A 27477-nucleotide genomic window follows, 5' to 3' on the forward strand; every position below is an offset into this window, starting at 1 on the left:
CTTTAATAACCTTTAACAGGTCACTGAGAGTTGCTATCACGACTCTTCACTGTTTGTGGTCACTTACAGAGCTGCAGATACAGAAGAAGCTTTTAAATCCACAATTAACAAGATCATAAATTCCTGTAAATGTGTGTTTACATATGACTATGCACACCTTTGTGATCTCCGGGTTTGAATGAAATTACAGAATCAGGTTGCATTAGGGTTTGGTGTATAATTCCATGCCAAGCTATTTCTCCATTTTGAATTTCTAGTGTCCCCACTCTGGTCACTTGAGGAAAGCCCTTCACAGCCCCCTGCTACTGCTATCAAGAGATTTAAACTGTGGCTGTTGGTGTAAGAGAGAGGGATCAGCACCGGAGCTGACCCACCAAGGCCAGCAACACACATTATCTGTGTGGTGTCTTGGGCAACAATTCCTTTTGTTCTACAAAACTTGTCTCTGAATAGCATTGCTTTGTGTCGTTGGCCTATTTAATGCTTTCATAACATTTCCAGTCGGTCATAACTTTTCCAAGACGGGTATTAGGTTTCATAACCCTTTTTCTTGTAGAAAAAGAAATGTTAGAAGAAGGTTGCTTTTTGTTATTGCTGGCTTTTACAAAAAGCCACACTGAGAGAAAAAGAACTGAAACTAGTTATTGCAAGATAATGGCATTATTTCTGTTCCACACAGAGCACTTTTGTAGCTGTTTCAGCTGCTCGTAAAGCTCAGACACAATATAAACTGCCTGCAACTACTGTTTAAGGACTTACAGCATGATAAAATTAGTGTGAAAACTAACTAGTGATAATTAATAAGAAGAAAAATAAACCCATATGAATAAAAAAACCCGACTTGCAGCTTGTGTTATGGTGCTTGTTAAAACAACTGGGTTTCTGCATATGGTAACTAAGCAGGGCTGTCCTGCTGAACTAAAATCACAGTTTTGTTTATGCGGCTCCACCTTTGCACTATTTCCCAGCAATATCAGGAAAGGCAGCTGTTCTTGACAAGCAACTCCTTTGCGAAGCCACAAAAACAAACTGCAAACAAGTGTTGTGTATGTTCCCTTTCTGGCTCTTTTGGGCCTCCCATGGAGGCGCTGATGACACTTTTCCATGTATCTTATTTATGCCTTTTCTTTCTGTTGCTCCAGAATTCCCACAATGTATTCAGCAGGACTTTCCTAATGCTGGCAGCACAGTAAACAGCAACTTGGCAGGAAAATTCTTTTTTTACCCTGGACCCACCACTGTGCTTTGCTTGCCTCATATTCCAGAGCAGAATTTCTTCAGCATCACTGATTCACTCTCAGAGCAACCCATCCATACTTGATCCCTGGGTTACTGAAATTGATTTTTCTTCTATTTTCTTGTTTTAAAAATTACAATTTCTTATTTGAATTTATTTTTTTCTTAAACTGACCACCCTCAAAAAGAGATTGATACCTACAGTGCTTTATGTTTCAGATCCATCAGTTCTCCATTCCCTGCACCCCCAGCTGCCTTCTGACCCACTGTCAGAAAAAAAAAAAAAGTTAATTTTGAGAAAAGAGGAAGCCATTTCCTGGTAACAACTTCGTGTAAACAAAAGACTTCTCTTGGGAAGGCCAGTTTCCAGTCTTCCCTTTCCTGGATCCTCCCTACTTGATCTGCAGGTGTTGAAACGGAGCAGTAAAGGGACAAGACTGCAAGACTAGCAGGGGTTTATAGGCTGCCTAAATCCTTTTGAATGAAGAGAAGTGAGTGACTCTGTCAGAAGCCCCTTAGCCGTGTCTCTGGGATCCATATGGACTCGGGCCTTACTGGCACCAGCCCGCAGCAGAGCCAGCAGGGCTCCTGCCAGAGCCGGGCTCTGCTCCCCGCCCCAGGGCAGGCGGGGACAGACAGGTGCCATCAGTTCAGGAAGGGAACTGAGGTGCTGGAGTGGGTCCAGAGAAGGGAAACGGAGCTGGGGAAGGGTTTGGAGCAAAGTATTACGGAAAGCGACTGAGGGAGTTTAGGGCTGAGGGGGATGCCCAGCCTCGAGAAAAGGAGGGTCGGGGGGAACCTCATGGCTCTCTGAAAGGAGGGTGGAGCCAGGTGGGGGCCAGCCTCCTCTCCCAGGTAATTTAGTGGCAGGACACCAGGATAAAGCCTCAAGCTGTGCCACGGAATTTCTTCACAGGAAGAGTGACTGGGCATTGAAATGGGCCGCCCAGGGAGGTGGTGGAATCACCGTCCCTGGATGTGAGTAAGGAAAAGCTGGACGTGGCATTCAGTGCCCTGGCCTGGTTGCCACGGCGGTGTTCGGCCAGAGGTTGGACTCTGGATGATGGCAGTGTCATTCCCAGCCCGCCTGTCGCCGCCATCGCAGGCAGGCAGGGGTGTGGGGGGGAATAGCGGGCAAGGGAACGCGTCACGCGCTCGGCACGCCCGCGGCGCCCAATAGGGAGCGAGGAGCCGCCCACGTGACGGAGCGCGCGCGAACGGTCAAGAGGGCGGGGGGGCTCCCGCTCCCGCGTCTCCACGGCGAGTCACGTGATGCGGCGCTACTCTGCCCCCCCTCCTCCCCGCCCTCCCTGGTCACGTGCGCGGGCGCCGGCGGCGCGCGCGGCCCCCCCGACGGCCGTGAGGGGCGGCGCGAGCGGCGGCTCCGGGTGGGAGGCGCGGGCCCCGCACCGGGCGGAGCGGCCGCCGGGAGCCCGCCGGGAGCCCGCCGGGACCTGCCGCGGGCACCGGGTGAGCAGCGCCCGCCCCTCGTCCCGCTAGGGCGCTGCGGGTAGCGGGCAGGCAGCGCGGCTCTGTGGGGCTGCGAGGGTGGCGGTGCCCGTGCGGAGCGGGAGAGCGAGGAGAGCGGGAGGGAGAGAGAGAGGGAGGGAGGGAGGGAGAGAGAGGGTCCTTGTCGCCACAGCAGGGCTGGGGTGGGGACCCTCGCCCCCGCTCTGTCTCGCCGCCAGCCGCTTTCCCCCACAGCCCTCTGGAAGGCTCCTACTGCATGTCCTTAACGTTGTGTGTCCTTACTGATTTTTCCTTTTTTATTTTCCTGGTTCGCGGTGTTTCGGTTTATCCTTCCCTTTTGTCGCCGGCTTCCTGAAGCCTGGCTGAGGTAGCCGGCTGCTCGGGGAAAAAAATCAAAACAACAACAATAAAAAAAAAAGGGGGCAGGGAAAACTCAACGCTTTTTTTGTATTCCTCGCCCGGCTTTCTCTGGACATTTACGGCTTTTTAAAGCTCTTCTTCTAAGTTGGAGGGAATTTGTTTTGCTTTGCTTTTTAAAAGAACTTGCAGAGTTGCAGTTTAGAAAGCTGTCGTAAATTAACACGAAAGGAATATTTATCTGTTTTATAAAGAACTTGCAAGGTTCTGATTTAGAAAGTTCGAGTGACCCATTTGTGCCATTCTCTACTGACGGAAGGTAAAATGGGCTTTAATCGTTCCGAGAAGGGGTGGGATTAAGGGAAAGGGTACAAGGCATGGTAAATGAAAATGTGTTTGGAGCACAGTTTTTTGGGAAAAACTTCAGAAGCTGTTTGGAATATGCATTCATTTAGTGCCTTAACATGCATGTTTCCCCTTGAATGCTCATCTCTCTATGCATCAGATTGACAGACAGGCATTGCTTTAAAAGTTGTCTTGTAATCAGTGAATGGATTTGATAAGTTGCACTAATGGCTCAGCGGAGGGGGAAAAAAAAAAGGAAAATAAGGCGAAGTGTGGTTGTAATTACAGTTTTGTAATTGGAGGTCTGTTATGGTGGGTGGATGACTGTCATCCTCATAAAAGTGGTGTCCTGTGGTGAAGCCAGTCGTGTTCAGTAGCGTTCACGTGGCATGATGGTACTTTTTGCCTACTTATTTCTCAGATGGTTGCTCAAAGCAAAAAGGAGGTCTGGTTGTCAGTCCTTGCATCAGCAGTTCTTTCCTCCCCTGTATGGCTCATTAAAGGCATCTGTAAATAAATTGTGGAGAGGTTTGGAGCACCTGAGTGAGTTTTGCCATAGAAATGTTGCTTTCTGTAAGGTCCAAGGAAAGTAAGTTAAGGCACATGTTTTCAGGGGGTGCAGTCTTTTCCATTGGCAAGGGAGAATGCCTCAGTAATGTTACTTGGGTCATACACCTACTTACTATCAATAGTGTTGTTAAAATAATAATAGTATATTGTTGACATATTCTTTCTCAATGCTGAAATATGAAATCAAAAAAGGCAAATGTAGACTGGGTAGAGATCGGTGTGATGTGAAGGATTTGATTCTTCCTTGGTTAAGGTGTACTTCGAATTAAAAAGGGATTAAATGTGCTAGTCACTCTGTGGTGTTCTAAAGCCAGATATCCCAGCTTTTGTGTTCTCACTGCTGTTCATAATTCCCAAAGACAATTAGGAGAAACGAAGGCCTGAGCCTGCAGTTTTTCTGTGCAGGAGTAGGTCTGCCCAGCTGGAATAAACTGCAGCATTGGAGCCTGAGGAAAGAATGAAACAAACAAGCAGGCAATTGTGTTCCAACAGCCTTTGCAAATACGGGGATAATCTTTGAGGAGTTAACTGTAGTGTTTTTGTTGCAAGGACAATTGGTACTGTTTTCCTGGTAGGATGTTGTGTTAGGCTATTGTTCTGTCCAGCGTGGATTTATTTAGCTGAACTATAAACTCTGTAGAGCGGTATCTAAAATCATTTTAACAAAGCGTTTTGTAAATGCTGCTTTTTTTTTTTTTTTTTTTTTTTGAGGCAGAGATTCATGTTTCATGTGCCTTTGTGAATCGGCTTGCAAGCTTTTTATTTAGTAAGCAAATTACTGAGGAGATGAATGCGTCAGTAGCAGATTAGCACAGAATTTTGAGGGGCCTATCGCTCCAAAAGTGTGTGACTTATTAAAATTGGGAGCAGATGTAGCTGTTTTCCTCCAAATGTTGGTGTCTACCCCAGCTCAATTTCTTCTTCGTCACAATATGTGGCCAGTTCAGTTTCCTTTCTTTTACAAGTCACCTTTTCTTGTTTATTTTTAGCCTAAGTAAAATTCAAGAAATGATCTTTGTTTCTGTTTCTGTTTGGATACTGAGGTTGTTGGATCATTTCGAGATGTCAGAGCAGTGAGGTGTTGTTGATGCCAACTCCCCCTGCTGGTTGATTTTGCAGCAGAAATAAAGCTGCCTTGTGTTGTATAATTGTTTGTCTCTGCATCATGCAGCAAAAGTTAACAGTTGAGAGGTGGCATGCGGTGTTTCTAAAAACAGCTAGAGCAACCAGTTTAAGCTCAGGGGTTTTATACTCATAAGATTTTTAATTGCAATTAACTTGAGAGCTGTGTGTTGATATGACACGTACTCCTCAGAGCCACTGCTGCCTTTCTGCACACAGAATCTGAGTAGTAGCTTGAGAGCTGTTAGCGTGCAGATTAAAACGCCTTGATTGCTTGGAACTCCATCTGCGTTTCCTCTTACAAACTTCTCAGCTGAGGTGCTGCCCTTGCACAGTGTGTGATGTAGCAGGGTCCTGTCAGGAAAAGTAAATAACCTTAGGTCTGGGACTGACACACTGCAGGAAGGGTGAGTGAAGGACTCTGCGTGTCTCTGTGCTACTGCTTGCAGTGCCATGTCTGGAGTCTGCTGGATCATCAGCCTTTCGTGGCTAGGATTTTCCCAGAGGAAACTGCACGGGCCTGTCCCCTCCGGATTCAGGCGAATGTTGCACGGGGATGAGGCGTGAGTGTGGTTGGTGTGAAGGGCCAGTCATGGTATCACGGAGCATCTGCTCTTTTGGAAGGTGTGCAGCGTGTCTTAAAGGGTGCTAGAATCAATTTGGCTTCAGTTTTGGTGACATTAAGTTACTTTACTGACACTGCCATTTACAGTCCTACATTTAAAAATAGATTTCTCAAATACGTTTTTTTCTCACCGTAGACTTTTTTTTTTCCTTCCTGTGACTGCCAGGACTTTTATTGGAAAACTAGAAAATTGGCTGGAGTTGTTAAGGAATCTGTCTTTAGAGAGAAAAAAGGTAGTGCTTTTACCTAGGTGGAGCATTTGTTTTCTGTGGAAAATGAAGAATAAGTAGTTAAATCAGCTTTCTATGCACAATTACAGTTAAGAAGCAGTTGTCAGTGTATAAGGCCTGGAACTTTCTGGTTTGTGTGTAATTTCTCTCTTAGACAAAAGGATAAAGGAAAATAGCTGCTGTTGCTGCTATGGAAATGCTGAAAGCCAATGATGATAGGTACTCCAGCAAACAGCAGAATCTAAGGACAGTAGTCAGTATATTTCAAGAGGAGGGAAAAGTGTCTTTGAGGAGAAACAGTACATATTACATAAAAGGCAAGACAGGATTTTTTGTTATTTGTTTGGTTTAATGATTTTTGTAAATCTTCATTGGTTGCTAAACATGGATAGATTTTAGGATTGAGATTTATTTAAGAAACAAACTTGCCAGTGGCAGATGAGTTGTCCTTAAGAACCTTTTGGGGAAAACTCCTGAAATAAGTGTAGAATTGCAGTAACAGTTGAAATGGCTGAAAATATACAGTGTTGTTTTGGATAAAGCAATGTTAACACCTGCTAACAATTTTAAGGATCTTCACCTGTGGATGGAGTTAATTGCTCATATCTCCAATTTGGCAAGTCTTGTGTGCTTGAAAGCTTTTATCTACTGGTATCAGTTTGTCTGACAAGATGTCAGGTTGAGGTGTGGGAAGTGCAGTGTAACTTGCATAAGTTTTGAAAGTACTTGGAAAGGTTTTGTCAAGGAGAAGTGATTAACTGAGTCATACAGAGCAGAAGAGAAGTCAAATGGATTAGAGACCTGGTGCACAGATCAGGAAAGGAGAGAGAAGGCAACACATATTACTACTTTTAGAGTAGAATAGGTTCTCTGGGTGCTGTAAAACTTGTCAATTTGCTAGGATATTCTCTAGCAAAATAGCACATTGCCTTCATGTCTTAACTTCACAGGTTATGTTGAAAATCACTTCAGTGAACAAAATAGTTTTCTTAATATCCAGGTTGACAGGTTTGTGCCTTGGCTGTTGTATATTATATGAGACAAGTTAAATAGGTGAAGTCAGAAGGGACATTTCCTTGGTCTGCTTAAAAGAACAAGTAATTGCTGCCTTGTTTTAATTGATTGATAGAGTCATACATTAAAAGATTTGCCAAGGTGAGGTAACAAATCTTAGCAGCTAACTAGCCTGTGCTTGTAACTGGACTAGAAATTAAGAAGGCTTAAATGCATCCAAACCTGTTTAGCTGTGAAGAATGTGCTATACCTTGGCACAAGGTAGACTTCCAAAAAAGCAAGAAAAAAAATAAAGCTGCTGTACAAATAAATCTATTATGAATTTGCCATCTGGAGGTTTCTGGTGTTTTCAAGACCTTCTTCAAATGTGAAATTCGGAGTTAAGTCAGGCTCTTAGTAAGAGAGGTGCCTGTAGAGCAGAGCTGGGTTTGTTGGTTCAAGGTTATGAAATCTGATAAGGAAGCAAGCCTGCCTGGATTTTGTTTGTGTTAGGGTTCTTTCTGTGGACATAATTCCACAGTGACCTCAGTGTTTCTCAAACTTCGTTTTTCTATTGTTATTATTACAACTTTTTAAAAACTCCCTTCTTCCAAGAAACATCTGCACTGAGTAACAGTTGACTGCTGTTGCTAAATGACTTTCTGAAGCAAAGTCTTGGCTGTCAGCACAGTTTTGAGAACCAAGCATCAGAAGAAGAGCAGAGAGGCTGTCTTGTGTTTTCACTGTTATCCATATCTGGTACCCAAGCATCATCAAGAGGTAGCCTGACTTGAAAGCAGAACAGCAGAGAATGGGGGGATTGGGTTGCACTGAAGCAAACAAATGAAAAGGGAAGAGCTAAGTGCTGATGAGAGGATGGCATCTGGGTAGAGGCTGCCGTTCTCACCCATGGAATGATTCCCTGCCTTTTTGGTTTCTACTGTTTTATGAAGATTTGTCTTGTCGCTGACATTCTGTGGAATTCTTCACCTAATGTTCTCCACATTCCACAAAACTTGCTCATAGCCCTGGGCATGGATCACAGATTGTAAGTGGCAGAGTCGCTTCAGGGTGTGAGTGATGTTATGTGCAGGGTTGAATGCCTCAATAAGCTCTGGGTGTTTGTGCTGTCAGCTTTGCTCTTGAGCTGCCGCAGTTGTCCTGAGGAAACTGGGAAGAGAGAGCATCAGAGAAGGATGGGTTGTATACATTTGTCTTCATTGGCAAACACCTCTGTACCCTGGCATGTTTCCAGCTGTTAATGTGATCCACCTTGTTTCTAAGTAACAGATTATGGCAATTTTATTTAATTACTCTTCTCTGATATGTTTCACTGCCTAATTGCACAGGCACATGCCCTCCTGCCCTCAAAAATGTTTTTTGACCATAACAGTTTTTGATTACACAGGAGATGGCAGATTTGGGTCATGTTCACAACAGCTCCAGCCTTATTTTTATTTGCATGTTTCACATATATATCAACTGCTTGCTTACTTGTAACTTGTAAGACTGAAAAAAAATTCACAAGTGAAAATTTTGTAAATTGGAATTGCAGCTGAAATCCCCCTTGAAAATTCCCTCAGAATTCCACTCTGCTACCAGTGGAAATTTGCTAGATCACAAATTTTTAATAAGTTTGCTTGTTAAGTAGCAGATGTTCAGCTGTATTGCATATAGTTTACTTAAATACCCTATTAAGAAGAGAGTCTGTTTTTCTAGCGACTAACTTTTTGTTCACCTAAATACACGGAAATACAATTACATGTTTTGTACAGAATATTTACTTTCAGAGCTATATGTCCTTTTTCTCCACGTAAAGGAATTTACCTTATTGTCTATTAATGAAAGCACAAAATACTCTTTAATAAGCTTTTTGGGATTTTTTTTTCTGTTCCAGCAATGTCCTCGTGCTTGTAGAAGCGTCATGACACACAGCAGCATCATGGTGGATGTAGGCAAGTGGCCAATATTTACCTTGCTGTCCCCCCAAGAAATCGCTTCCATTCGTAAAGCGTGTGTGTTCGGAACGTCGGCCAATGAAGCCATTTACATCACGCACAACGACGAGGTGAGCCTGGCAGCGAACTGGGCAGCTACTCCACAATCAGCTGTTTCCAGAATGTTTGTAGATTAATAGCTTCTCAACAGCATTATGTGAAATTTATGTTTTCCAAAATGTGGTAGATACAACGTTTGGTTTTTTTAAAGTTCTGTGTGGGCACAATATAAACAGACTTTAGAAAACTTTAGCATGGCAAAGGCCAGGATGATTATGTGCACTTTTGAAGACAGGCGAAATTTAAAAGAAGATGTGGTAGCTTGAAGTTAAGTGCAAACAGGTGTGAAGATGGAAAATGAGGTTATGGCTTGCTAATTAAAAAATACCATGAAAGATTATCTCTAGATTTTAATGATTTAGAAACTCATAAGTTAGCATAGTGCTGTGGAAATAAAACAAGCCAGGTGTTCTGGGATGTATTAATGGGAAGATTGGGTAGAGAAGGATTTTTTCCCCCCTAAGTCCTATCAATAGTGCCTGTAGGATGAGCTTCCCACAGTATAGCTCTTTACATGCTTATGCTTTATTTGCTATTTACAAACTGCTTTTAAAAGAAGGTGGTGTCTTCCACTTTTCACATTTTCAGGCTTTTTATGGTGCAGTTCCTGAAAATAAAAAGCCTAACTTCCAGGACTGTACAAATCTGAACAATTCAGACTCACCAGTTAACATCCAAAAGTGCCTTTATGCTGACTGTTGAGATTGTTAATTTCCTTGCAGGATGTCTCTGGCCCTTGGAGGTCCAAGGTGAAACTTTGTCCCCAGTTAATGAAGACCTGAGTATTACACATCTGTGCATACTTGAGTATAAAACATTTGAAGTAAATATTCTTTTGTTTTTCAGGTATTTGTTTTTGGACTGAATTGCAGTAACTGTTTGGGAACTGGAGATAATCAGAGCACAATAGTACCAAAGAAATTAGAGGCCTTATGTGGAAAGAAGATCTCCAGTCTCAGTTATGGAAGTGGACCCCATGTTGTTCTTTGTACTGAAGGTAGAAAATTAACATTTAATATAGAAACACAAGTTAGAGATTTAAACTTCCACTTGCATTTGACAATAATGGATTATGGTGTAATTGTATTAACTTGTTAACTGGCTAATGTACACTAAGAGGTTCTTCTTGGTCTTAAGTTGGGAGTAAATGGATTTTGCAATCGGTAAAGTTTCCATTTCCATTATGCTGAGTTTGCAGCATTTTACTCTGTCACTTATGATGTACTTTATCTTACCTGTGCATTTCCATGTATTTCCACAATCTAGAGGATATGCTGTGATATATGAGTATGAAACAAAGTATATAATTTTCTAGTGTACAGATGATTTTTCTAATGGTTTCACTTTTTGTTAACATCCGTTCAATTTCATGTTGGTGGTTGCTAATTTCTTAAAATTCTATCTTAATCTCCCTGGAATTTTTAGTGGTTTTCATCATAAATATTTTTGCAGATGGTGAAGTGTATGCTTGGGGACATAATGGTTACAGCCAACTTGGAAATGGCACAACCAATCAGGGCATTACTCCTGTTCAAGTTTGCACAAATCTGTTAATAAAGAAAGTGGTGGAAGTAGCTTGTGGCTCTCATCATTCCATGGCGCTCTCATTGGATGGAGATGTAAGTTGAAACCTGTTCAAATCTCTTAATCTCATTGTTGAAGTGAATAGTGGAGGTGACCTTGGAGTTTGAACTTCTCTCTTTTTCTGCAGTGTAATTACAAACATAACCTTTTCTCCTGCTGCCTCAAACTAGGGTGTCCTTTTCTTCAAAACAGACTTGAAAACAACTAAAAACGCCAAAAACTGAATTGCTTACCGCCTGCCAAAAAAAAGCAGCCCCAAAACCAAGGGAAATAGAACTTAGTAACTTTTGTGTCTCTCACAGGGGTGATACTAAAAAGATGTGCCACTAAGAGGTGAAATAATGGTTTGTGAGGTGCAAAATGTAATTTATTTGATTGCAGTTAGTTAGAGGGTGTGTTGAATTTGTTAGAATTTAGTCTGTTTCTTATAGAAATGTCTTGCACTTCCACACTGGTACTGCAAAAGAATGTTGCTCTGCACACCTCTGAATACCTTGGTGTGTAGCTAATGAAGGAGTCCTTGGTTTATATCCAAGTCTGCTTCATGCTGTTTATGTGGCTTCAGGCTACGTGTCATGGGAAACACATGCAATTAGTTTCCAGTTATGCAGATTTGACCAATGCACGCACAGTGGAAAATCTGGTTTCAGCGGTGCACTAACAAAAGAAAAGTTCTGATTTTAAAGCCTTTTAACAATGAAAAGGGAAACTACAGTTCTTCTCATCCTGGTAATCTGAGCATGTCTGTGTTGTGGTTCAGTATGGAATAATAGTGCAACAGTAAATACCAAGTATTTTAAGGGTAGGAAAGGGAAATTGGGTTAAGTGGTCTGTGTTTATCTGAAAGAAACATGACAGAACAAAATCTTTCTTACGTGTAGGCTCTTGTCTTGGTTAAACTATAGAACATAGTGAGCTTGCAGGAAAGAGAGGGCATTCATGCATTACTTACACTAGAGGTGCCAGCTGCTGTTGGTAGCTGCCTGTGAAGGCCATGCTATCTCATGTCATAAATGTGACATGCTTGAAATCTCAGTGAAAGCAGGGAAATTTCTTTGTGTTAACCATGGAGTTGGTATTTGCAGCCGGCTCGCCAGTGTGGCTCATTAATGTACTTTTTAAATCCATCCCTGGTGTACCTTGCAGTAACTTGGTCTGTTTGTACTCTGAGCTTTTACCAGAACTGAGTGCACTGAAAGCAGCAAAATGTGTTAAGCAGCTTTACAGAAAGATTTGGCTGCCAGCCTCCTTGTGTCCTAATATACCTGAAGTCTCAGAGAAATGCTGAAGTTGGAAGTATTTGTGGAAATACCTGGCATAATTGATTGGTATGGGTCAGTGCAGTTTTAATGCAGTGCAAATATGAAAAGTATTTTAATGATAGAATTAAGGGAATGCAGACATTCATGCTTCTCTGGCATATCCTTTGGCATTTTGGTCTGCCTCCTGAGATTCTCTACCTAAATATTTGCTGTTACTGAATTTGAAGTGTTTTATAAAGCATCGTCAAATATTCAGTAGGAGTCAAAGATTCAGCAGTTAGAAATAAAAAAGCGAAGGACTGATTCTTTCTTTTGTTCATATTATTAATTGTACATGAATTGTGTTGGTGGGGGGTCTTTTGTTCTTGTCTTTGGTGGGTTTGGGTATTTTCTGGTGCTGATGGAGGTGTTAGTTTTTAATGACTTTTAATGACTCTTGGCTTAGTGTTGCAGTAAACAGGTGGCTTTTGGCACCAAAGGATGTGTAGGCTTCTCATGAGAGTACCTATCAGTGCGCTTATACTGCCAAGCATGTCTGGAGGTTGTTTCTAAGAGGGCAAACTTTTGAACCGCGTGAGGCACCAGAAAACGAACCATCAGAAAGTTTCATGCCAAGCTGTGAGCATGTATGCATGCAATAAAAATTGGAGGCACTGAAAATACAGTTAACCATTTTTTTAATAGCAAACTACTTCCCTGTCTTCCTGACTTTCAGATAAAAGGAACTCATATTTTTGCTTGTATTAGTACTAGTTTGCCACCAGAAACTTTAAACTGACAGAAATTGTGGGCTTTTTTTGTTAATGCCACTGTGTGAGAGAATTTAGCTACTATGAAACACGGGCTGACAAAACCCTGTTCTTTCACAGCTCCTGAAAGATGTAGAAGAGGTATGATGAGTGTCCAGCAATAAATAACCTGGTTTAGAGTTCTGTGAAGAAAACTACATAGCTCTAAATTGGAGAGTTAAAGTGTGTCTGGGAAGCAAATGATGTCCTGACTTGCATTCCAACATCACGAAATTATAAAGACAATCACTATGCTCTTTGTCTTACAGTCCTGACTTGTATTTAGTATGGAAATATGTTCCTTTTGTTTTCTGTTTTAGTCAGATGCTCTCATTCTGTTGCAATAAGCTAGGTAAAGTGCTGTATTCCTATTTGCTAAATGAGTCCTAAAGTTTGTTTATAATATTAATCTGTTGGAAATGAGGTAGTGTAGTTTACCCGATCTGGTGCTGACTATGGGAAGATTATCTATTGCTATCATTACTATTATTGAATTTAAAACTGTGGTTCTGTTTGTTTGTATGGGCAGCTGTATGCTTGGGGCTACAATAACTGTGGTCAAGTTGGATCCGGATCTACAGCCAACCAGCCAACTCCTCGCAGAGTTTCCAACTGCTTGCAGGGTAAAATTGTAGTTGGCATTGCCTGTGGCCAGACCTCCTCCATGGCTGTAGTAAACAATGGCGAGGTAAGCGCTGCTGCTGCATTCCCTCATTCTCTGTTACCTGAATCTACCAAGTTGGTGTCTGAATATGGAGAAATACTGACAGGGAGCGCTCAGGTTACAGCTGTATTGGCAGAGTTATCCTGACAACTTCTGCAACGCCAGCTGCAGGAAAACCCTGCAAGTAACTGGAGATGCAGTCTTTGAATATTCCTTCTTATGGCAAAGACTGTATTGGAACACAATTCTTACTGAGTCTGCAACTGTAAGAATTTGTCCAGTTGTATTAACCATGTCTGTCTTCATGTTGCAATAGATTATTTAACATGAGTTATGTTAAATTATTTTAATTAATTAAATTAGTCTCAGATTATTTTTCAAAGCATGCACAATTAAACAGTCAATTTTTCTGCAAGGATACATTGATCCTGGTTTTTAAACACATTGTTTAATTACCAGCAACAAACCCAAAGCATTCTTTTGAACATTGCCCTCCCATTGTGCAACTGTTTCATTTGACTTAAGTCTATGGTGCTGTCTTGCTTTTAGGAATGAACGGTAACTTCAGTTTTATTTCATTTCACCAAACAGAGGATAGTATCTCCTCGTGAATGGAAGGACTGAGAAGTCCCTGAGGCTGAGATGGGCTTTCATTGTATTTACATATATCGTGGTGTGTCCACTGTAACAAAACTAAAGGAAGAATTAGAGATAAACTGAAGATTTAGTGTTCTCAAAAAAAAAAGGAAAAGTAATAAGGACAAAGGATGGCATAAAAGTCAAATTGTTGATGCTATGGGGAGATTTTAGTGTAAGTTTGTAGTAAGTGTAAGTTTATTGCAAAATTCCTAGTACTTCAAAGACATGTTTTTTAACTTCTTTAAAAGGTAAATGCAGAGCGGAGAAGTTGAGTGCAGTAAGTCGTTGCAGTTTATTTAATATCTTTCAACCTTCTCTGTATTGCTATTAAATAGCACACAATTTTTTAATGATAAGCACTTTTCTTGACTCGTGCTTGATACTAAGTCTTAAATGCTCTATACTCCTAGCAAAGAGTGGCTTAATTTTGTTTTCCCTGTGCACTCAGGTTTATGGCTGGGGTTACAATGGCAATGGCCAGCTCGGCCTGGGGAACAACGGGAACCAGCTGACACCATGCAGAGTGGCAGCACTGCACAGCGTCTGTGTGCTCCAGGTATGCCCAACGTGGAAGTGAAGGTGCATTCCTGCTGCTAGCTTCTGCTGGAACCCTCTCTTTGGAATATTATACCTACTTCTAGATTGCACTAGTTCTAATACTGAATTTTTTTTAGCTATAGTGAATTATATTTTGCTTCTACAACATGCAAGTAGGCTGTGAAATTCTTGCTTTGGTACATCTTTGGAAAGATTTAAAGTTAGCTACTGTAACTATTAGTAAATTTTTCTGTGTATACACGTTGCACTTTTGTTACAAAGTTGAATGAAATGGTCTAGTCAAAGACAACAAGGCGAATCAGATGTTCGAATTTGTTCTAAGTATTATAATTCTAGTATCCTAATTAGCCCTTTAGAAGCAAAGGGAGAGAAAAGACAAGAGGCATGGGGGTGGGTTTGATTGGTGGTTTGGTTTAGTTTGGTTTGTTTAGATTTTGGTTGGTTTTTTTTTCTAGCTAGAGAATCAAACTAAAATTTGGGATTTCCTAGTTTTTGGGAAGGTTCTGTAGAGTTGAATGTGATGAGTTGGGTTGAAGGGTTGTTGGCTGTTGAACTGCAGCTCTTCTCATTGCAGAGTACTCATACTGTATGATATTTAGAATAATCCAGCTCTGAAATACTTTGAGTATTGCAAGATGTGATGAAGAAGTTCAGTGTTCCTCATGTGAAAAGAAAGCAGGTAGCATCTAGGGAGACTTGTCTAGTGTGTAGTAAATTACTTGGGAGCAGCCAATTAAATTAATGAAGCTGGGACTTTTGCAGTACCTACAGCTAACACACCTTGTGTTAGCTACAAATACTGAGAAGTAACATTGTGGTGCTGAGTGAGGTTTGCCTTAAATCCTTACCATGAGCTAGCCGAAGGTAATGTGTGCAATATTTTGTTTCTCATCTGTCTTTGGTTCGGGAGTAACGCTTTATACATTTACTTACAGATTGCCTGTGGCTATGCACACACTCTAGCACTAACAGATGAGGGCTTGCTCTATGCCTGGGGAGCTAACACTTACGGGCAGCTGGGGACTGGCAATAAAAGTAACCAGCTCAGCCCCGTGCAGATCATGATGGAAAAAGAAAGGTAATATTGCTGAAGCTGTTTCTGGATTTATAAAGTCTGAGTACGTGTTATGCAGTCTCTAGCACTGGATGCATGCATGTATTGAGCTTGGTGGATTGTTTTTCTGTTGCCAATGTTAAAAATACGGGAAAGGATGGTGGCTTACTGTTTACAATAAGCACTGAGTACATTTTGCTGTCTGTAATGGTTATTGAACACAAACACACTTTGCATTTACCTGACACTGAAAGATAACGAAATAAGTGTTATGCTATTCTGTGTATGGTTCCTTTGCTTAAAACCGGAGCTATGAAATCAATAAGCCAAGCCATGAAACGAGGACTACATTAAAAAAAAAACAGGTGGGGAGAAATGAAACACCGCTTTTGCAAGAAGTGACATGTGAGGAAAAATAATTTTTGAAAGGTTGAAAATGGTCCACCATGAAAACAGAACTCAATTTGCAAGATTGCTTGGGCTAAGGACAGTTACTACTCATTTTTATTACTTGTACCAACTACTACTTGTTAGTAGTTTGTGGGACTGTTAGTAGTTTGTAGTTTTTTAGTTTCCTGAACTCAACCCTTGTCAATCCTCTTTCATCATCCTCATATTTGGAGGTAGCTCTTTTGCTTCTTACCTACAAATGTGGACCTCAGTCCCATTCTCTAGGCCTACAGATTAATGTACCTTGTCTTGGTCTACAGATCTCTTAATTTGCAATCTACTCTTCACTAGGAAGCACTTCTGCTTGGTTTCTGTCCTCCATCTGGGAAGTCATTCCTGGTTTTTGTTGTTCCTCCCACTTAGCATTAAATTAAAAGCTTTGCAGTACTGAGAATGTTTAAGAGCTTAAAAAATGGGGGGCAGGGAAAGAAGAAAGGAACTATCACAATAAAAACCACTGAAGTGGGGTTGGTTTGTCTGTGAAGGAACTGACACTAGTGAAGGAAAATGAAATATTCTTTAAAAAGTAGTGGAAGAGAAATGTGTACATTTGCAGATAGATAAACTTTGTTTTACTAGTGATTTATTTAATGAGTGAACTAAGGGGAACTATTGCATTTAGAATGTATGTGAACTCAAGCATGGGGTTATAATAAAATTGGCATTTTTTCAATGGATGAAGGAGAGGAAAAATAGAACTTCTGCTTGGGATCTAAGTCACTTGAACTTAGTCATCTTGCTTGACTTGGCTCCCTTGGAAACAGTGCTAAAAGTGGGTGAGCTGTCATTTCCCATGAAGCACATTACTGCTGCCTCTGATCTTTTAGTTTATGTAATTCTTTTGTCATTTATATTTAATGCTGGCAGCAGTTACTTAGGCGGTTTCATTTGGTGCTGTCTTGAAAAATATTGCACATACAGCTTGTAAGGAATGTTTAGACTTTATTTGGTTAGCTTGGAGGAACAGCTGTGAAGGTCAGCTTCCTGAATTTTGGTGTTAAATGCGTGCTTAACATGTTACCCTGTACATGTACTGTAAACATATGTACATGTACTATATGTGTTCTATAGTACATGTTCTGCTGTACTGCTGAAGTGTAATATAGTCTGTAAAAAGAAGAATCTATTCTGCTAAGAAAAGGTTTGGAGAAAGAAGTAGTTTAGCTTGATAGCTGTGATGAAAAGTAAGTTCTCCCTAAAATAAATACTCTATTTTGTGTCTTGTAGAGATGTTGCATAAGAGGTTCATAAGTTGATAGTAGTGTAAAACAACCAGTCAGTTTTCTATCTGCCAGAAATAATTGATACATATACGGAAAGTGATGTAGATTCTTTGAGTTTTGTCTTGAAGTAATTGTTGCACTTAAAGTATGAACATTGTGCAATAACTTTTTTTTTTGCCTAAAAATCCAACTATCCATGGATATTGTTCTGTTAAGGAATGCACATTTTTGTGTGTGTATTCTTAGATTGCTTGGAAAGGTATTTGTTTGTCCTGGTTGATGTGTTTCTGGCACAAAACATGAAATCCTCTGATGTGTTTTTATACAGAGAAAAAACAGGAAAGCGTAGCTTTTATTTTGAACATGGGAACCTCCCTGTTTTGCTTATCACATGCACAGAAACTCTGGCAATGTCTGTGGTGTTTTAATTGGAATTTTGTTTCTTCTCAGTTCTTGCAATGTTTCAGATAAGAATCTAGGGATTGCCTGAGCAACAGGAGAATGGGATAGATAAGTGAGCATCAGCAGATTTAGTATTTTAAAGAACTGTGTGAGGTGGGTAGAAGCACTATGTAGACTTTATTTAAAAACAACCTTAAATCCTCTTAAAGCATTCATTCCCCTCAAATGAGGCACTGTGTTTCATGTTGAATTTCAGTCTTGAGGAAAGTAAGCTTAACAGCAAAATAAGCATTCTGAAGTACAGGCAGTGGGTCAGATATCTGTCAACCTACAAAAATCAAATTAAAAAGAGGTAGAAGAAATTTCTTCTTGAGAATAAGTTTCTGATGTGTGTTGGTTTTAAGGGGGGGAAGAAAAAACTTGATTTTTCTTCATCCTTTTTCCATGGTTATGAAAAAACAGGAGGAAAGTCAATTGATAAGAATTACATAGGTAAAGTAATATATGATTACAATAAAATCTCCAAGCAATCTGAAAATGTCATTGTGGGATTTTTAAAAACCTGTTCAAGCAGTATCACATTTCTGCAGGACAAAAACCCAAGTACAGGATTGCTGCTGCATAGTTGGGTTGGCTGTTATTTTGGTGAGGCCTTTGGAAAGTCCCTGGATTCCGTACCTGCGAGTGCCTCACCGTGTTTCTTGTGCCCGCAGGGTTGTGGAGATCGCCGCCTGCCACTCTGCGCACACGTCGGCGGCCAAGACGCAGAGTGGCCAGGTGTACATGTGGGGCCAGTGCCGGGGCCAGTCCGTGACCTTCCCCCACCTCACCCACTTTGCCTGCACGGACGATGTGTTCGCCTGCTTCGCCACCCCTGCTGTCATGTGGCGCCTGCTCTCCGTAGGTCAGCTCCAGCTCCCACAGTCCCTGTGTCCGCTAGTGATTAGTACAGCATACTGCTTCCCTGGCAGCATCCTCTTTCAGGGAGGAAAGCTTGGTAACTCAGCAGCTGGTTGGTTGTTCCTTCTGAAGAAAACAGTCTATTTCAGCAGCTGGGGATCAAGGGTAGGGTTGACAAGATTGTTTGCCAGTGTGCATCCAAAGTAAAACCTGTTTTACCATTGTCCGATGAGTACTGTTATTTCTTACATTTGTGTTGTTTGCTCACGTCCAGGAAGTAATCCTGAGTCATTTAACAAAACTCTGGGTTTTTTTCCTCTTAAAACTATTCCTGCTTGGAAGACTACTCCTGAGGCTTGTTTTTTTGGTATCTAAAAACTTTGGATTTTAAGTGTTGTCTGTAGTTTTCCCCTTGTTAGTATTTGCCTTTTTAGGAGCAAATCTCTTCCCTATGTTTTCTTGTTTTGAAAGTAACAGAATTCCAGGTTTTCATTTCATGAGATGATTTGTCTCAAGTCTACTTAGTTTGACTTTTCTCAAAGACAGGCAGACTTGTAAATAATAGTTGCTGTGAAACAAGACTCTTATATAATTGTTTTTCTGTTGGAACTTTCTTCTTATACTGCCTTGGATTACTCTGTGGGATGCAGTCTCTGTGTCCAACCAAGAAGCTCAAACCTTTTTTCTTGATTTTCTTTGATCCACATGCTGCTAATTCTTATTTGATCCCAAATAGGATATAAAGGGCTTAGCTTGCACTTCCTGGAAAATGAAGGTGTTTTCATGTTCAAAAAAATAAGGATGTTTCATCTTACATCTGCTGCCTCAGCTCTCAAAATCTCTTAGGACATCTATTTTCCTATTGATAACAGACCATAATTTTGTTAGTCCCTGTATGGAATTGTTTTTGAGGGACGATGGATCACATCCTGAGTAACCTCTCTCCAGTAAAGTCTCTCAGACTTGGCTGTTGCATTTGGCTTGTCCTAAACCCAGCTTCTCTGTGTTCTAAACTTCTCATTTAGCATGTTGCCACATTTGCAGAGGTCCAGGTAACCTATAGGGGACAATTGAGTAGAATTACTAAAGAGAGACAATTACCTTCGAGCAGTCTGCTCCTGAGTAAATCTAAGTCCGCTTTTATCCCATTTGCCACTTTCTCTATTCTCTAATCCTCTGCAGTATGTGCTGGTCTTGCTTTCTCTTGCCTCCACCACTTGTGGAGGTCTCATGGCTGTCCAGTCTGCTGCCTTTTGCTAATAGTGAGAGCTGTTCAAATGACATCTCCCCCTGGTTTCTAGGAAGTATTCCCAGACTGAGTATAGCCAGGTGTCTGACTTCTGTTACCTGCACTTTAATTCCTCTTAGCTTTTGGGGATTCTTCCCTATTTATTCTGGCAGTTTTACTGAATATTTAAATCAAGGGAATTAATTCTGTGGGCATTTTAAAATCCCCATTTTCCATACGCATGTTTTCCTTTCCCACCTGTTTTAATCACATAGGAGTAAACCCTTCTCTTTTTCTTAAGGCTTTTTTGTTTGCTTGGGGTTTTGGTGTTTTGTTTTCTTAGAGAGAGCTTACTCTGTGTAAAGGTTATTGTTCTACTTACAGTTACAATGTCTCTGCCAAAAAATGAATCAGACAATCAGGATTGGCTGTGGAGAAGTACAAATCTGCAACCTTTTTGCAGGACTTAAAGTATTTGGAGTGAAAGTTGATCTGCATAGCTTAAACTAAGCTCATGACCTAGCAAATAGATCATATGAGCAAGTGGAGAGGGATTGGAGCATGGTTTAGTTAGGCCAGAGGAGATGCAGTTTCTGTGGGTGAGTAGTGTAAGTCAGAGGAGTGCAAGGTCTTCTGTGGCATAGGCATGACTTGCCAGTTCTGAGTAGTTTGTTCCACAGTATTTCTTTTTAAATACAAAATAATTTAGTGTCCCTAATGGTGAAAAGTGGTGTGCAGATTGTATATGGATGAACACTATACAGTCCTGTGGGACACAGGAGACAGATTGCATCCCATTTAGCAGAAATCCTTTGCTTTTCTTTTCCATGCTTCACTTCTTAGGAGCCGTGTGCTTTGAAACACACTTTTAAGATGCATCAAAATAATGGGTTAAAATTAGGTTTTCTAAAACGTCAGAGGCCTTGCTTTACCAAAAGCCTTAGATAACTTGTGCCTGGAACTCCTGTATGATTTCTAGAGACACAGAGTGGGATCTGTGGTATCTCTACTTTAATCCACTTCCAAAGCTGCTGAGGTTCTGTGTCCTTGGTTGTACCTTCAGCAGCACTGCTGTTGGATTTTGTTTTGTTATAACTAACTCATAAACTGAGTAATTGGTGTCAGTGATCATTCATGTTAATGAGCCTGGCAAAGATCTCATCAGCCTGCAGGCCGTGCAGGCCGGATCCAATCTGCCAGCACAGAAAGGTGACCATGTAGTGACCTGTTTTCTTTTCAGGCTCAGCCCACACTGACACTGTGTCAGTGTGGCTGGAGTGCTGCAGGACGTGCCCAGTGAGTTCAGGGGTGTTGCAGAGTCCCATTAGCAGCACTGTGTGGATCAGGAGGCAGAGCTGAGCTGAGCCAGCACAAGCACTGAGCTGCCTGGAGGCTGGGAATGCCATAGGTAGTGCCCACATGGGGTACTTCCCTTAGTGCTGTGCTACCTCTGTGTAATAGGATGGAATGGGAACTGCTGACCGTGACCACTGCAGCTGTTGTGGAGCAGCCCTTCCCAACAAGAAATGGTATTGGATTCATTAATCCTTCCCATTTTGCTGCTAAAGCCAATGGATCCCTGGCATGGATCTATTTTCCTTGATACACTCTTTGCTGAGTTGCTAGCTTTAGTTAGTGATGTGTGTGTTCCATTTAAGATGCTTTTAACCTCTTGTTTTGTTTGTTTGTTTTGAAATTGCTTCTGTAGAACATGAAGACTTTTTAACAGTAGCAGAGTCTCTGAAGAAAGAGTTTGACAGTCCAGAAACCTCAGACCTGAAGTTCCGTGTGGATGGAAAGTACATCCATGTCCACAAAGCTGTTCTGAAAATCAGGTAGTGGTCGTGTTTCACAGCTCTTATTTGTACAGAACAAACGCTTAGGAGATCATCAAAGGGGCAAACAGAAAGTAAGAGGGAAGGAGGGACTCCTAAACCTGTAGTAGGTAGCATCCATGTATCCGTAATAGCTTTAAATGAAGTGATTGTAAAAGGGGTGGTCCGCATTCATTTTTCATGGAGCCTGTTTTTCCCGGGATAATAAATTCTGTTAACTTGGTCTGATTGCAATGTATACACAAATGTTTCTGTAGCATGGACAAAATAAGAATTTTATTTAAATGCATAACAAAGTCTACAGTGTTAAGAGCCAAATGTGGACTGCTGGCTCTGATGGGGCATGGGAAAATATTTGTGAGTATTGCAGAGTGCCCCAAATACGTATTTCAGGGGGACTGTAATGTAACATTTGTGTGTGTATGTATAATAGTGTTCCAGATGACGTCTGTCTCCTAGGTGTGAGCACTTCAGAACCATGTTCCAGTCATACTGGAACGAGGATATGAAGGAGGTGATAGAAATAGACCAATTTTCCTACCCTGTGTATCGTGCCTTTCTCGAGTACCTATACACGGACAGTGTCGACCTCCCGCCTGAAGATGCAATAGGTACTGCTGATGGGCCAGTTGTGTCAGAGAGCAGCATCCAGAAAAACTGGGGTGGGGTATGCAGAATAAGTGACTGAATACAGGCTTCTAGCCTAGCCTATAGTGTGTTTTACTGGTGATTAATTAAGCTGTCCTTAAAAAGTTGTAGCAAACTTAACTACAGCAAAAGTGGTGCATATTTAGAAATAAACTATGAGCAGTTTGGTCAAGGTTGGGAGAGAAACTATTTCTCTGGGTGAAAATGCTTGCATATTTTACTAAATTGAGTCAGTTACTATTTGGCATACTATTAAAGAATCTCAATAGATTTGATGGGAAGGAAACTTGGACAGCAGAGCAATTACAGCAAGCTGTAAGTCGGGCCCATATCTTGATAATAGTAGTTTTTTACTCATGCTGTGGTGTCTGCCACTAGGTATGCAAGTCAGTAGGACAGCTTTCATATTTACAGAGATTAACAGGAGTGCAGAATGAGATAATGAAAACCTTTTCTTTGCCTGCGTTTTCTGAATAGCAACCTACTTGGAAAAAGCTTGTTATAGAGACACAGAGCAGAAACTGATGATGAAAGAGCAAAGATCATTTTACAACTGACTGATACGATGGTGTTTTAATTGCAGGGCTTTTGGATTTGGCTACTTCATACTGTGAAAACAGACTGAAAAAACTGTGTCAGCACATTATCAAGAGAGGAATTACTGTGGAAAATGCATTTTCATTGCTCTCTGCTGCTGTCAGATATGATGCAGAGGTAAACTTCTAAAGTTCAGTCTCTTAAATGGTGGCTGCTTCCTGACTTAAACTATGGAGAAAAGCAGCTGGTTTCATTTTCGTATAAGCTCTCTCTTACTTCCATTTAATACTATTTGCCACTTTCAGAATTTGAGAATGTTGGTCTTGCATCTCATGGCAAATACAGTTTTTGTATCTCATTTTTTAATTGTTGTTTTTCCCCATAAACCAGTACTGGGAAGGTGAACTAGTATGCAGGTATTTCTGAGGATGGAAACACTAACTCTGAAACGAGGGGAGGATTTAAATAGAAAGGAAAAGAAGTAACATAATGAACAGCAGGCTTTTAAGCCTTAAGTTACTTATATGTAAGGCTATGTGATGACACATGGTGGTAGGTTGGGGATTGAGTGCATTTGGGATTTTTTTTTTTATTTATTTTTTTGGTGGTGGTGGAGTGGGGTTTTTTTTGGCTTTTTTTGTTTTGTTAGGTACAAAAACATTTGCAGTTTTCAGAGTATGCTAATGAAGTGTCAGGATAAGAACTGCTTCATGGGCCTTATAAAGACAGAACAACAGTGTGTGAAAAGAGGAGTGAAACCTCCTCACTGTGCAATGTCTGACTTTACTACTAGATCCCTAACATGCTGCTTTAGGAACTAATCAGGAAATATTCCTGGGCTTGCTTTGGCTGCTTGTGTTGTCATATCTGTGCATTGTGTTGGCAACTTTGCAATTGGTTGGTTTTGAACTTGCTACTTATGCTTCTAAAGCAGTTTTTCGGTACTCAGTAAATCAACTTACTGTTTTTTCTTGTACTTAATTTCCAGCAGCTGGCATGCAGGCTGCCCTAACTTATTTCAGAGCCTTGAAGTGTGTTGCTTGTTTGATAGTTCTTACCCAAAGGCAGTTTACAGACTGTTACTGTCTGTAGTGGCTTCTGATCTACTGGAATTGTGATGTCTTTAATAGAAGTTCATGAAAAATAGGAAGATTCCCATATTTTAGCCTCCAGAGATGGTTTGCAGGATGGGTCTTGGGTGTGTGATTGATTCTGCTTGTAAGGGCTGTAAGAAATCCAGTTGGCTCACCTGTACTTGCCTAGCTAAGTGAGGTTAGAACCTTCAATGCGGCTTCCAGGAGAGAATGGGTGATACTGAGGGGTTGGGCATTAACAAAATGTTGGGTTTATATGCTGCAATGCTGGCAGGGGGCTTGGACTTGCTTGGCTGATGTAGTTCATTCAGGGGGGTGTGTGCCTGGAAGACAACGATTAAAAGAAGCTGCTTCACTAATTTAAAATACCTCCATGACATCAAATTCCTGCAGTTTCTTTTGGTGGCTGACTGAAGTGGCTAAAATTAGGCCAGGGCTAGCTTCTCATTGTAGCTTTTAAAATAATCCTTAGCTGTACCTTGTGCCTTTAGTCACCTAAGTCTATATTAAGTACAGTTTGCTGGCAGCTCATGCATCTGCAAATAAAACTCAGCCTTCCTTTTTATACAGAACTTTAGATTTTCCAGAGTTACTTACTAATACTACAATAATTCTGTTTATTGTATGCTTCTGTTGCGTTGACTTGAAATATGAATTTTTAAATAAAGCGGTGCAAAATATTGTAATGTGTATGATGTAATTTTCTTTAAAATGCTGGTTAATTCTGTTATTTAAAAAAAAGTCAGTGTTCAGTTCTAATAAGCTTGTCTTTTTCTGTTGCACAGATGCCACACAAGTCAAGATCTGCAGCTTCAGAATGCCTGGTTTTAGGCCAGGATATATTTTTATATTATTGATGTGTCAAGAATTGTCACTGGCACACACAGTTGCTCTAGTTTCAGTACTGACCTTAAGAGAACACATTAATATTATTCAGTCTTTCATACCTCATGGGGCTTAGAGAGCTCTACAAGTTTATGCCTTCCTGCAGTGCCCAGTCTGCTGAGCAGCCAAGGAAGGGTGTGTTCTCACATGCAGAGAGTCCTACAAACATCTAAGAAAGAAATGAGAACAGGGTGGGGAGTTGCCCTTTTGCCAGGGCTGCAGCATCCTCCTTAGAGCATCTTAGATCTGCACCACAGAGTAGATTTCCTCCTCAAAAGAGAGTTGGAAATAATCTGAATGGGAAGTGTTCTGTGGGGAACCTTACACTGACAAGGACTGTGCCTTGTTCTTTAAGGCATCCTCTCTGACATCACCTGGGTGCAACGGTGGTTGTGAGGCTTTTCTAATTATTGCATGGGAAGCACTTCCAAGTAAACTCAAATATCCAGAGCTCACTGTCTGGAAGAATTGCTGTGCTGCACTGTGCTCCAGTACTGCACTTGAATCACATTCAGGAACTACGTTGTAGCACGAGTCTGTTTCTAATGCACAGAAAGACCTTCTGCCTAATCTCTCTTGTACAAGCTATCCAGTCAGGATACACATGCACTGAGCCTTGGGGACATTGAACTTCAAGGCTCTAGCTAAGCCCTTCAATAAGCAGGAAGGAAGTCAAGCAACCTTACACATAGATTTGTTTATATTGTGAATTTTCTTTATCCACAGTCTTGGTTATATATCATTACCCCAAGATCTCCTATTTATTTTGGAGTTTCAAAGTTGTCAGAGAATGCAGATGAAACTCTTCAAGCGTGAGAAATTAAAATATGTATTGCTCAGAACAGCTGTTTTTTTGTGACTGCTGCTGCATAGTGAGAAACAAGTTTTGGTTATTTCCCCTTGTTAACAGCATTTACATAGTGACTGTTTGGGGGAAACACTGAGAGCCACTGGGTGTGTTTGTCTAATTCACTGCAAAAATAAAACAAACAGGCATTTGTGCCTCAGTGAGATTTTCTGTGATTGAAAGCAAAGATAATAACTTTTTCTCTTCTTTTTTTTTATTCCCTTTCTAGGACTTAGAGGAATTCTGCTTTAAGTTTTGTGTCAATCATTTGACGGAAGTGACACAAACTACAGCATTTTGGCAAATGGATGGTCCCCTGTTAAAGGAATTCATTGCAAAAGCCAGTAAATGTGGAGCCTTTAAGAACTGAAAAAATGAGGCCGTAAGTCAAGGTGTTTGTAGGGTTCTTTTTCCAGCCACAACGTAACTGTGTGGGTCCAGGCAGGTGTTACCTGGTATCTTCCACCACAGGACCTGAAAGGCCACAGTGAAAACGTTTTCAGTGCTCAAGAGTGAACTGTTGTAAAAATGTCAAGCAAAATGCTCACTTGCATTGAACAAACCCAGATGGTGGAACCAGCTCAAGATTTCAGGCAGAGAGGAAATGCTGTACTGTGCAAAAGATTCTGGCTGGTGTTCTGGACTTGCCTTTCTAGCCTAGGAAATCTCTGTTCTAGCACCCCCTCCTCCTATTTCCAATTTACTGTTTGGGGTTGGAAAATAGTCTGACCTGAGCCACTGAATGATGTCAGTCAAATCATTAACTCCCTGGGATTATAGGGAAGCAAATGGCATGGTTATCTCTTCCTGCATTTGCATGATTGTGAATGAATTGGCCATTTGCTGTGTGTAATTAACCAAGTGTATCCAGTGCTTCAAGTGTGCAAAAATAATGTATCCTCAAAGCCTACACAAGTGACTTTGAAGAAAGGAGTTACTAGGAAAACTAATTTGAAGTAAATCTCTATATTTGGGTATATTTTAATGTAAGTTGTAATGTATACTTTGTGTAATCTGTTCAAGCAATATTTATAATGCTTAATGGAAATAATTCTACTTTTCAGTGACTTAAGATTATGTTAGTTCCCTTGGAGGGGGAAGGGAAAGCTATGTGGGGTTTTGCTTTTAATTATTGTCTAAATTTAAACTACATGTAATAAAATCCACTCTTTTGTACCTCTTCACTAGCAAACTTTGGATTTTGAAGAACATTGCAAGCTTTTTGTGTTACATACAGCATCTACGTTTCATTTTAAAAATCTCATCAAAACAATGAAGGAAAACCCAAACAAACAAAGCCAAAACTTAACTCACCCAATAATCTTGTTGATTTCACTGTGCCTGACGAAATACCTGTGACCTTGATTTCAGAAATGAGCACATTTCTTTGTAGGCACTAATTTTAGACCTCAGTGATTCACTCTATGGATCTGACTTTTTATACTAAGTCATCGTTAAGTGGCTGTAACCCTTCAGAAGGTATGTATCGACATCCTTATCATTCTTACTGTGTTTAATAACAGAGGTCTTTGTTAATGCATTTTCGGTTTAGGTGGGTTTTTTTTTAGGCTGAGTGCCACTCAGGTCCTGAGCTTGGGCAGTAAACTGGTGCTGTTTCTAGGCCCAGAAGGGAAGCAGACTTGAATTCTGTAAGCAATTAAAATTACTATTATTTTGTTGAATGAGGCATACCTTATAGTTCAAGAGCTTGTTTTGAATGCTGTTATCCTGTGCTTATTAATCCCCACCTTCCTACAGAACAAGCTCAAGTGAGGAATTGCAAGTGGTCATGGAGAGAGTACAGATGTTGTAACAGGATGTCACACGTGTCACGTTTGCCAGTGCTCTGCTTGTCCTTCAGCCAAGGGCTGGGT

At 40.9% G+C, this 27477-nt stretch overlaps 1 protein-coding gene across 3 annotated transcripts; it reads left to right on the forward strand.

Moving 5' to 3' along the window:
* Positions 1–2596: 2596 nt before the first annotated feature.
* On the forward strand, positions 2597–26787 carry RCBTB1 (RCC1 and BTB domain containing protein 1). 3 transcript variants are annotated; one of them, XM_014868835.2, is made up of 12 exons: positions 2597–2706; positions 8846–9016; positions 9852–10002; positions 10458–10624; positions 13169–13327; positions 14391–14498; positions 15436–15578; positions 18343–18533; positions 21466–21592; positions 22052–22203; positions 22824–22954; positions 25833–26787. In XM_014868835.2, the coding sequence occupies exons 2-12, from the start codon at positions 8873–8875 to the stop codon at positions 25971–25973; spliced, it is 1614 nt and encodes a 537-aa protein (XP_014724321.1). In that variant the 5' UTR covers positions 2597–2706; positions 8846–8872; the 3' UTR covers positions 25974–26787. The 3 variants fall into 3 exon arrangements, with proteins under 3 accessions (XP_014724321.1, XP_088015774.1, XP_088015773.1); XM_088159648.1 differs by lacking the exon at positions 2597–2706 and adding an exon at positions 3186–3382; XM_088159647.1 differs by lacking the exon at positions 2597–2706 and adding an exon at positions 5308–5507.
* Positions 26788–27477: the final 690 nt, after the last annotated feature.

This window comes from Sturnus vulgaris, chromosome 2 (assembly GCF_052056855.1).
Source record: "Sturnus vulgaris isolate bStuVul1 chromosome 2, bStuVul1.hap1, whole genome shotgun sequence".
NCBI lineage: Eukaryota > Metazoa > Chordata > Aves > Passeriformes > Sturnidae > Sturnus > Sturnus vulgaris.

What these genes read in the sequence shown, in the direction of transcription:
- RCBTB1 (XM_014868835.2), top strand. Translation starts at nt 8,873, where the DNA reads ATGACACACAGCAGCATCATGGTGGATGTAGGCAAGTGGCCAATATTT. An exon ending in TGTTGTTCTTTGTACTGAAG is followed by an intron (nt 10,003 to 10,457) that starts GTAGAAAATTAA and finishes ATATTTTTGCAG; the next exon opens with ATGGTGAAGTGTATGCTTGG. An exon ending in AAAGCTGTTCTGAAAATCAG is followed by an intron (nt 21,593 to 22,051) that starts GTAGTGGTCGTG and finishes TCTGTCTCCTAG; the next exon opens with GTGTGAGCACTTCAGAACCA.